At 58.0% G+C, this 11,028-nt stretch overlaps 1 protein-coding gene across 1 annotated transcript; it reads left to right on the top strand.

Moving 5' to 3' along the window:
• Positions 1-9,735: 9,735 nt before the first annotated feature.
• LOC133340016 (uncharacterized) lies at positions 9,736-10,634 on the top strand. Its single transcript, XM_061548106.1, has 2 exons — positions 9,736-9,900; positions 10,084-10,634. The coding sequence occupies exons 1-2, from the start codon at positions 9,813-9,815 to the stop codon at positions 10,404-10,406; spliced, it is 411 nt and encodes a 136-aa protein (XP_061404090.1). The 5' UTR covers positions 9,736-9,812; the 3' UTR covers positions 10,407-10,634.
• The last annotated feature ends 394 nt before the right edge of the window (positions 10,635-11,028 follow it).

Below are 11,028 nucleotides of genomic sequence, written 5' to 3'. Positions count from 1 at the left end.
GATGCCGGAAGAGCGTGTTGGTAATTACAAGCCCATGGGCTGCACAAAAATCTAGCAGCCTCCTACCGTTATTATTGAGCTGATCTGGCCCATGCCTTCCAATCACTCCAGACCAGGTCAGCATCATGACCAACTCGGGCATTGAAGTCACCCAACAAGATGACTCTGTCCCGAGTGGCCACTTTAGCCAGCACCTGTGACAGGAGGTCATAGAAAGCGTCTGACTCATCGGCTTTGCTGCATCCCTCCACGGATGTTCGTCTTCGTTGGGGGCATAAGTAACCACGACCACCACTCCTCGCCTCTGTTGATGGGAAGGCGAGCCCAAAAGTATCCTGGGACTTACAGCTTCCCACACCTCACCGCCACGCCTCCCACGCCCCCTTCATTCTTTTGTGCAGAAGAAGAGCACACCCTGTTGTTTGGCATACGCCTGCCCCGAGTAGAGGACTGTCCACCCTCATGGTTGGCAGGAGCCAGAACCGTCCACCGGACCTCCTGAATGCCACAGAGATCCAGGCGGTACCGGTCCAGCTCCCGACAGAGGAGTGGCAGCCTCTCCTCCGCAGTGAGCGTTCGAACATTCCACTGGCCATCCGCAATGGTTTTTTGTTGTTTCTGGAGGAGCCCCGAGGGTGAAAATTCAATCTCCTGGCTCCGCAAATGGGGTTTGGCCAGGAGACGTCATAAAGCCTGACCCCCCCGGGGCCTCCGGCACAAGCTTATTTGTTACAGGTTATGTTTAATTCGTGGTTTAGTGGTGGTTAATTGAGGTGGAGGGGGTTACCAGCCCCTCACACCCGTCCAGAGCCCCCGTTTAGCCACTGTGGTGGTCACAGACGCCATGAGGGGAGAGGGCCAATGGGCATTTGACTCCCCCACAGCACGTGCCCCACGACAGTGTTGCCCGTCCGGCACCGCGAGGAGGTAGGAGGTGTGTTTGCCGGACCTTACACACACACACATGGACACACAACCCACCGATAGTCTATTTCCATGTTATCTCAACGTAAATCGATTCCAATAGCTTAATCAACTATAAATCGATTTCCCATGTTATCCCAATAGAAATCGACTCTATAAATCCCCTACAAGAATCGATTCCTAAGGTTATCCCATTAAGAATCGACGCAAGTGGAGTTAATCGAACCGGGAATCGAATTTCTCTGCACCACGTGACTTGAGAAACTGAAACACGTGGGTCCTCAGGTGGTGTCATGGCGGTGCGAGAACTCTTCTCGATACTGGCCTACTCTTCCTCTCCCTCCTCGTCACGTGCACACGCGGTGAGCACAGCCAGAGGTGTTCGATACATCGGTTACCAGTTGTGGTGGACGTTGGGAGCGGTGGTGCAGTGGTTAGCGCACTGTGTGTGTGTGTGGGGAGTGGTGGCACAGTGGTTAGCGCACTGTGTGGTGGGGGGGATCGGTGGTGCAGTGGTTAGCGCACTGTTTGTGTGTGTGTGTGGGGAGTGGTGTACAGTGGTTAGCGGCACTGTTGTGTGTGGGGGGGAGTGGTGGTACAGTGGTTAGCGCACTGTGTGTGGGGGGTGGGAGTGGTGTGCAGTGGTTAGCGCACTGTGTGTGTGTGTGTGGGGAGCGGTGGTGCAGTGGTTAGCGCACTGTGTGTGTGTGGGGAGTAGTGGTACAGTGGTTAGCGCAGTGTGTGTGTGTGTGGGGAGCGGTGGTGCAGTGGTTAGCGCAGTGGTGTGTGAGTGGGGAGTGGTGGTGCAGTGGTTAGCGCACTTTGTGTGGGGAGTGGTGGTGCAGTGGTTAGCGCACTGTGTGTGAGTGGGGAGTGTGGTGCAGTGGTTAGCGCACTTTGTGTGGGGAGTGGTGGTGCAGTGGTTAGCGCACTGTGTGTGTGTGGGAGCGGTGGGGCAGTGGTTAGCACACTGTGTGTGGGGGGGGAGCGGTGGTGCAGTGGTTAGTGCACTGTGTGTGTGTGGGGAGCGGTGGTGCAGTGGTTAGCGCACTTTGTGTGTGTGGAGCGGTGGTGCAGTGGTTAGTGCACTTTGTGTGTGTGTGGGGAGTGGTGGTGCAGTGGTTAGCGCACTGTGTTTGTGAGTGGGGAGTGGTGGTGCAGTGGTTAGCGCACTTTGTGTGGGGAGTGGTGGTGCAGTGGTTAGCGCACTTTGTGTGTGTGTGGGGAGTGGTGGTGCAGTGGTTAGCGCAGTGTGGGGAGCGGTGGTGCAGTGGTTAGCACAGTGTGTGGGGAGCGGGTGGTGCAGTGGTTAGCACACTGTGTGTGTGTGTGGGGAGCGGTGGTGCAGTGGTTAGCGCACTGTGTGTGTGTGTGGGAGCGGTGGTGCAGTGGTTAGCGCACTGTGTGTGTGTGAGTGGGGAGCGGTGGTGGTGCAGTGGTTAGCGCACTGTGTGTGTGTGGAGTGGTGGTGCAGTGGTTAGCGCACTGTGTGTGTGTGTGTGTGGGGGGAGCGGTGGTGCAGTGGTTAGCGCACTGTGTGGGGGTGGGAGTGGTGGTGCAGTGGTTAGCGCACTGTGTGTGTGTGAGTGGGAGCGGTGGTGCAGTGGTTAGCGCACTGTGTGTGGGTGTGGATTGGTGGTGCAGTGGTTTAGCGCACTGTGTGTGTGTGTGGGGAGCGGTGTGCAGTGGTTAGCGCAACTGTGTGTGTGTGGGGAGCGGTGGTGCAGTGGTTAGTGCACTGTGTGTGTGAGTGGTGGTGCAGTGGTTAGCGCACTGTGTGTGTGTTGGGAGCAGTGGTGCAGTGGTTAGTGCTCTGTATGTGTGTGTGTGGGGAGCGGTGGTGCAGTGGTTAGCGCACTGTATGTGTGTGTGTGGGGGAGTGGTGGTGCAGTGGTTAGCGCACTGTGTGTGTGAGTGGTGGTGCAGTGGGTAGCGCACTGTGTGTGTGTGTGTGTTGGGAGCGGTGGTGCAGTGGTTAGCGCACTGTATGTGTTGGTGTGGGGGAGCGGTGGTGCAGTGGTTAGCACACTGTATGTGTGTGTGTGGGGAGTGGTGGTGCAGTGGTTAGCGCACTGTGTGTGGGGAGTTGGTGGGGGCAGTGGTTAGCGCAGTGTGGGGAGCGGTGGTGCAGTGGTTAGCGCACACCGAGTGCCGTTTTCCCATCTCCCCAGCTGCGACTCCCCCTCTGAATGTCCGCGTGGAGTCTCGCGACCTGCTGACGCAACTCCGCTGGGACCACGACGCTGAAGTGGACGTCGCCACCAGCAGCAGCTCAAAGCTCCTGGACGTTACCTACAGGGTGGACAGCAAACTGTGAGATGCTCGCTCACTCATCCACTCGCTCACTCACTCACTCACCCACTCGCTCACCCACTCACCCACTCGCTCACCCATCCACTCACTCATCCACTCGCTCAACCACTCACTCAACCACCCATCCACTCACCCACCCACCACTCACCCACCCACTCACTCACCCACCCACTCACTCACCTCACTCACTCACCCACCCACTCACTCACCCACCCACCCACTCACCCACCCCCACCCACTCACTCACTCACCCACCCACCCACCCACTCACCCACCCACCCACTCACCACTCACCCACCCACCCACCCACCCACTCACCCACCCCCACCCACTCACCCACCCACCCCACCACTCACTCACTCACCCACCCACCCACCCACTCACCCCACTCACCCACCCACTCCTCACCACCACCCTCCTCCTCCCCGTGTCTCTGTCTGTGCAGCTATGCACGAGCCCACTGGCGGACCGTCTGCGCTGCCACCACAGAGACACGGTGCGATGTCTCCTCAGCGCTGCGACATCCTGGCGACCGCTATCAACTTCGCGTCAGATCCACCGTCTCATCACCACCACCAACACCACCATCACCACCCATCACCACCATCATCACCACCACCATCACCACCATCATCGTCACACCCTGGGTCGTGGTTGAGGTGTTACCCTTGAGACAAGTGAGTGGCATTGTCTATGTCTCTGTGTGTGTCTCTGTGTCTGTGTGTGAGTGTCTCACTCTCTGTGTCTCTGTGTGAGTTTCTCTGTGTGAGTGTCTCTGTGTGTGAGTGTCTCTGTGTGTGAGTGTCTCTGTGTGTGTCTCTGTGTCTGTGTGTGAGTGTCTCACTCTCTGTGTCTCTGTGTGAGTTTCTCTGTGTGAGTGTCTCTGTGTGTGAGTGTCTCTGTGTGTGAGTGTCTCTGTGTGTGTCTCTTTGTCTGTGTGTGAGTATCTCACTCTCTGTGTCTCTGTGTGAGTTTCTGTGTGAGTGTCTCTGTGTGTGAGTGTCTCTGTGTGTGAGTGTCTCTGTGTGTGTCTCTGTGTCTGTGTGTGAGTGTCTCACTCTCTGTGTCTCTGTGTGAGTTTCTCTGTGTGAGTGTCTCTGTGTGTGAGTGTCTCTGTGTGTGAGTGTCTCTGTGTGTGTCTCTGTGTCTGTGTGTGAGTGTCTCACTCTCTGTGTCTCTGTGTGAGTTTCTCTGTGTGAGTGTCTCTGTGTGTGAGTGTCTCTGTGTGTGAGTGTCTCTGTGTGTGTCTCTGTGTCTGTGTGTGAGTGTCTCACTCTCTGTGTCTCTGTGTGAGTTTATCTGTGTGAGTGTCTCTGTGTGTGAGTGTCTCTGTGTGTGAGTGTCTCTGTGTTTGTCTCTGTGTCTGTGTGTGAGTGTCTCACTCTCTGTGTCTCTGTGTGAGTTTCTCTGTGTGAGTGTCTCTGTGTGTGAGTGTCTCTGTGTGCGTGTGTGTCTCTGTGTGTGTGTCTGTGTGTGTGTCTCTGTGTGTGTGTGTCTGTGTGTGAGTGTCTCTGTGTGTCTCTGTCTGTGTGTGTCTCTGTGTGTGTCTCTGTGTGTGTGTCTCTGTGTGTGAGTGTCTCTTTGTGTGAGTGTCTCTGTGTGTGTCTGTGTGTGTGTCTGTGTGAGTGTGTCTCTCTGTGTGTGTGTCTGTGTGTGAGTGTCTCTCTGTGTGTGTGTCTGTGTGTGAGTGTCTCTTTGTGTGTGTGTCTGTGTGTGTGTCTCTGTGTGTGAGTGTCTCTTTGTGTGAGTGTCTTTGTGTGTCTGTGTGTGTGTGTCTGTGTGAGTGTGTCTCTCTGTGTGTGAGTGTCTCTTTGTGTGAGTGTCTCTGTGTGTGTGTCCCTGTGTGTGTCTGTGTGTGTGTCTCTGTGTATGTGTGTGTTTGTGTGTGTGTCTGTGTGAGTGTCTCTGTGTGTGTCTCTGTGTGTCTCTGTGTGTGAGTGTCTGTGTGTGTGTGTGTCTGTGTGTGTGTCTCTGTGTGTGTGTGTCTGTGTGTGAGTGTCTCTGTGTGTGTGTCTGTGTGTGAGTGTCTCTGTGTGTGTGTGTGTCTGTGTGTGTGTCTGTGTCTGTGTGTGTCTGTGTGTGTGTCTGTGTGTGTGTCTGTGTGTCTGTGTGTGTCTCAGCCGTGCTGAGTGCTCCGACTGTCACCTTGATGCTCCACAAGGATGCGACGCTGGAGGAGGGTGGTGAGGAGGGTGGTGAGGAGGGTGGTGAGGAGGGTGGTGAGGAGGGTGGTGAGGAGGGTGGTGACGAGGGTGGTGACGAGGAGGAGGAGTGTGGTAGTGAGCGTGAGGACTACAAACATGACGACAAAGATGGCTACGAGAATGACGACGACGATGACGGTGATGGCGGCGATGACGGTGATGGCGGTGGCGACGAGGGAGAGCGGTGGGAGCTGTCCGTGCGGGTCTCCATGAGGAGCGAGTGGAGGAGGAGGATGGCGCAGAGTGACGTGCTGTACCATCTACAAGCCGAGGTCTCCACAAGGAGGGGTGTGACTAGCACGGTGAGAGTGGGTGGGTGGGTGGGTGTGTGGGTGAGTGGGTGGGTGTGGTGGGTGTGGGTGGGTGGGTGGGTGAGTGGGTGGGTGGGTGGGTGAGTGGGTGGGTGGGTGAGTGGGTGGGTGAGTGGGTGGGTGAGTGGGTGGGTGGGGTGTGGGGGGGTGGTGGGTGTGTGGGTGGGTGTGTGTGTGAGTGGGTGGGTGGGTGGGTGGTGGTGAGTGTGTGGGTGGGTGAGTGGGTGAGTGGGTGTGTGGGTGGGTGAGTGGGTGGGTGGGTGTGTGTGTGTGAGTGGGTGGGTGGGTGGGTGGGTGAGTGGGTGGGTGGGTGGGTGAGTGGGTGGGTGAGTGGGTGGGTGAGTGGGTGGTGAGTGGGTGGGTGGTGTGAGTGGGGTGGGTGAGGGGTGTGTGGGTGGGTGATGAGTGGGTGGGTGAGTGGGTGGGTGGTGGGTGAGTGGGTGGGTGGATGAGTGGGTGGGTGGTGAGTGGGTGGGTGAGTGAGTGGGTGAGTGGGTGAGTGGGTGGATGAGTGAGTGAGTGGGTGGGTGGGTGGGTGAGTGGGTGAGTGGGTGGGTTGGTGAGTGGGTGGGTGGGTGGGTTGGTGAGTGGGTGGGTGGGTGGGTGAGTGGGTGGGCGGGTGGGTGGGAGAGTGAGTGGGTGAGTGGGTGGGTGGTGATGCTACTACTACTGATGACGATGCTATTGCTGCTGCTGCTACTGAATGTCCAGAAATGGTTGAGTTCTGTCAGCTTCCACTTCCATGCTGAACTGGATGGATGGGTTTTGCGAGTTGAGATGATTTAGAAACGCGCTCAGTCTATCTTTGCCGTGTGGCCAGACCACCAACGTGTCATCCACGTAACCCGGCACACTGAGACCATCTGCTTGCTCCTGCCAGGAGCGCTTTGTGGGATGTCGCTACCCGCCACGCGCTGCCTCAGCCTGCAGGCGCTGCTGAGTACTGCGTCCGCGTGAGAGTCGCGGCTCGCTACCCGCGGTGGAAGACAGGGGAGTGGTCTCCACTGTCGTGTGTCTCCGTCCCTCCACCACACAGCGCCGTGGGTGAGTGGGTGGGTGGGTGAGTGGGTGGGTGGGTGAGTGGGTGAGTGAGTGGGATGGTGAGTGAGTGGGTGGGTGGGTGAGTGAGTGGGTGGTGAGTTAGTTGGTGGGTGAGAGAGTGGGTGAATGAGTGGGTGAGTGAGTGAGTGGGTTGGTGGGTGAGTGAGTTGGTGGGTGGGTGGGTGAATGAGTGAGTGAGTGGGTGGGTGAGTGGGTGGGTGAGTAGGTGGGTGGGTGGGTGGGTGAGTGAGTGAGTGAGTGAGTGGGTGGGTGAGTGGGTGAGTGGGTGGGTGGGTGAGTGAGTGAGTGGGTGAGTGAGTGGGTGGGTGAGCGAGTGATTTGGTAAGTAGTTGAGTGAGTGGGTGGGTTAGTGGGTGGGTGAGTAGTTGACTGAGTGGGTGGTTGAGTGAGTGGGTGCGTGAGTGAGTGGGTGGGTGAGTAGGTGGGTGGGTGAGTGAGTGGGTGGGTGGGTGAGTGGGTGGGTGAGTGGGTGGGTGAGCGAGTGATTTGGTAAGTAGTTGAGTGAGTGGGTGGTTTAGTGGGTGGGTGAGTAGTTGACTGAGTGGGTGGTTGAGTGAGTTGGTGCGTGAGTGATTGAGTGGGTGAGTGGGTGGGTGGGTGAGTGAGTGGGTGGGTGAGTGGGTGGGTGGGTGAGTGGGTGGGTGAGCGAGTGATTTGGTAAGTAGTTGAGTGATTGAGTGGGTGAGTGGGTGGGTGAGTGGCGCACCCATTTAGCCCTCTCTATCCGGCTGAACAAAAGCTGTTCAGACATGCGGTGGCTGGGCATGCAGGCTACATGGCCCAGCCAACGCAGCCTTGCCTGCCGGAGGAGCTCACCAATGGGACTTTGCCCAGATCTTTCTGGGATTTGTGAGCTCCTCACACAATCCAGCCTGCAGGTTAAACCCAGGATGGATCGTAGACAGGCCAGCCTAAATGTTTCTAACCGGCGAATATGTTCCATTAGGGGGGTCCACTTTTCGCATGCGTAGAGAAGGGAGGGAATGACCGTGGCCGAGAAGACCTGAAGATTCGTGCGGAGTGACAAACCAGGTAGCTTCCACACAGTATTATGTAACCGATGAAAAGGTAATGCCGCTCGACTGATTCGGAGTGAGACCTCAGCCAGTCATGAGCACACTGCCCAGGTATGGGAAACTTTCCACTCTCTCCACAACTCCTCAATCACCAATTGGGAGTTGTGGGGGTGGAGTGTCCAATGGTACAAAATACCCAGGCAGGTGCTTAGTTTTGGTGGGGCTGATGGTAAGGCCCCACCTCTTAGTGGCACGCTCCAGTCTCAGCAGCAGCGTCTCCAACTCCTCTTCTGAATGAGCAGCTATTACCAAATCATCAGCATACGCAACATGGTTGAGCGATAGGGAGCCATCCCTTGACCGCACCCGGGCATCGATCAGCCTCCCATTGTATCTGTAACAGATGGAAATTCCTCTGGTACAGCTATTGAAGGCTTCACGAACTATGTGGTTAAAATAAATGTTAAATAATGTGGGAGCCAGAGGACATCCCTGTCGCACCCCAAGGTGTACAGGGAAAGGCTCTGACTCCCGGCCACGTAGTTTTATCCGGGCCCGCTCACCATCATGAAGGTCCTTAATGATCGTGAGCAGAGGGTCAGGGACTCCGAAAGCACGAAAAACTGCCCAGAGCCCAGTCCTACTGATGGTATCATAGGCCTTGACCAGGTCAATAAAGCAGAGATGTAGGTCTTGTTGGAATTCCCTACACCTCTGCTGTAGCAGACGGACAGAAAATATGGCATCTGTGCAGGACCGCCCTTTCCTGAAACCGCATTGGGGCTCCGCAAGCCTCTCCTCAGCGTGCCTGGCAAGGCGGTGTTGAACAACAACACACAGACAGGTACACACAGACACACACACAGACACACACAGACAAATATCCCCCGTGTAGCCTTAACAGACTGTTGGGGCAAGTGCTGTTAGCGAGCACCTATGAAGGTCAGAACTTTACACGAGGGGGTGGGTGGCCAGCACCACGCCCGGCCGCCTTTGTCTCCCCAGTGGCGATGTTTATACGCCGCACCAGGTACTCATTTTGAGGCTGAGGCGACCTAGGGGAGGCCCGGGAACGGTTTAGATAATCGTCACCGGTGTTGGCCGTGAGCGGGAATCGAACCTGGGACGCTGGGTTCATAGCGCAGTGTAGCGCTAACCGCTGCACCACCGCTCCTCATCCAACAACACTGCTCAGCATCCCACTCTGTCTGTGTCTCTGTCTGTGTCTCTCTGTGTCTCTGTCTGTGTCTCTGTCTGTGTATCTGTCTCTCTGCCTGTATCTGTCTCACTGTGTCTCTGTCTGTGTCTCTCTGCCTGTATCTGTCTCACTGTGTCTCTGTCTGTTTCCCCCGTGACTCTGTCTCCCCATGTCTCCCCGTATCTCCTCGTGTGTCCCCAATCTCGTAGCCACCACCCCCGCCACCACCACCACCACCACCCCCACCACCACCCCCACCACCGCTGCCACCACCACCACCACCCCCACCACCGCTGCCACCACCACCACCCCCGCCACCACCACCCGCCACCACCGCCACCACCACCCCCACCACCACCGCCACCACCACCACCACCCCCACCACCATCCCCACCACCACCACCGCCACCACCACCGCCGCCACCACCACCACCACAACCCCCACCACCACCACCCCCACCACCCCCACCCCACCACCCCACCACCACCGCCACCACCACCCCCACCACCACCACCCCACCACCACCACCCCCACCACCACCACCCCCCACCACCACCACCACCACCACCGCCAACACCGCCACCACCACCACCCCCACCCCCACCACCACCCCACCACCGCCACCGCCACCACCACCCCACCACCACCCCCACCACCACCACCCGCACCACCACCCGCACCGCCACCACCACCGCCCCATCCACCTCGCGTGGGGTGTCCACGGGGGACGTGGTGACGCTCTTTGCCAGCGGCCGTGTCGCCTCCATCAGCTCGCTGGTGGCCATGGCGACGCTGCTGGTGACGCTGCTGGTGCTGGTGCTGGCGCTGGTGTGCACCGTGCGGAACAGACGGAGCCCCGGCAATCGTCCCGGTGAGCGGCGGCGGCTACACAGATGTTGACTACCTCGCCTGGTGCGTAGGAAGTCGTGGGTTCGATCCAGACCCTGACGCCTGCTGCTGTATACTTGGAGTTTGCGTGTCTCTCTCTCATCATCATCTACTACACTATAAGAGTTTCTCTCCCCACGCTGCGTGCGATCTTCTCGTTCCCCAGCGATGGAGCAGCCAGCGACCGCCCCGAGCCTGCTCCCTGACAGTCCCGGCAGCCACCACCACCACTGCGACCACCACCATCACCGCCGCTGCGACCACGACCACCACCACCACCATCACCACGGTGGCGGCGGTGGAGGAGCAGAGCTGGCAACTCTAGAATCCCGCCCCCGGCCCTGGTTGACATTGCCGGATGAAAGCCGCTCACCGAGTCGTCTCCGCACCAACCCGTTCACCTCCTGCAGGGTGACCGTGCGCTGGCCGCGAGACAGTGACCACCTCGCGTGGCACGCGCGACGTGCCGGGTTCCAGCTCGAGCCGTGACGACGACGCCCGCCGCTGTTGGCTCGGAGTTGGCGGCGTCCGTCTCTCCGCGTGGCGACGTCCGTTCCAGAGGAGAATGAATGATGTTTTACACGGCAAGTTATACATGTGTAGTGTTGTAAAGGACGGACTAATAAACCTCTTTATGGCACACACAGTTTATTGTCTTAATGACACAGTCCCTAACACACACAAGGGTTGTACGGTCCCCTCACCCGTTACCCTGAGGAGGTACAGCCTCCTGACCTGCACAGCTCACACTTCACTCCTAATCTACGGAGCTACAGCCTCCAGACTTGCCGTCTATCCAATCTCCCCGCCATCCCAGCGTCCTCCAGACTTGCCGTCTATCCAATCTCCCCGCTAGCCCAGCGTCCTCCAGACTTGCCGTCTATCCAATCTCCCCGCCATCCCAGCGTCCTCCAGACCTGCCGTCTATCCAATCTCCCCCCTAGCCCAGCGTCCTCCAGACTTGCCGTCTATCTAATCTCCCCGCTAGCCCAGCGTCCTCCGGACTTGCCGTCTATCCAATCTCCCCGCTAGTCCAGCGTCCTCCAGACTTGCCGTCTATCCAATCTCCCCGCCATCCCAGCGTCCTCCAGACTTGCCGTCTATCCAATCT

This window comes from Lethenteron reissneri, unplaced genomic scaffold, assembly GCF_015708825.2.
Source record: "Lethenteron reissneri isolate LAM-NWPU_2019-01 unplaced genomic scaffold, ASM1570882v1 scaffold_640, whole genome shotgun sequence".
In the NCBI taxonomy this organism is placed as follows: domain Eukaryota; kingdom Metazoa; phylum Chordata; class Hyperoartia; order Petromyzontiformes; family Petromyzontidae; genus Lethenteron; species Lethenteron reissneri.
Note: the sequence above shows the minus strand (reverse complement) of the source record. Positions and strands in the feature narration are given on the sequence as shown.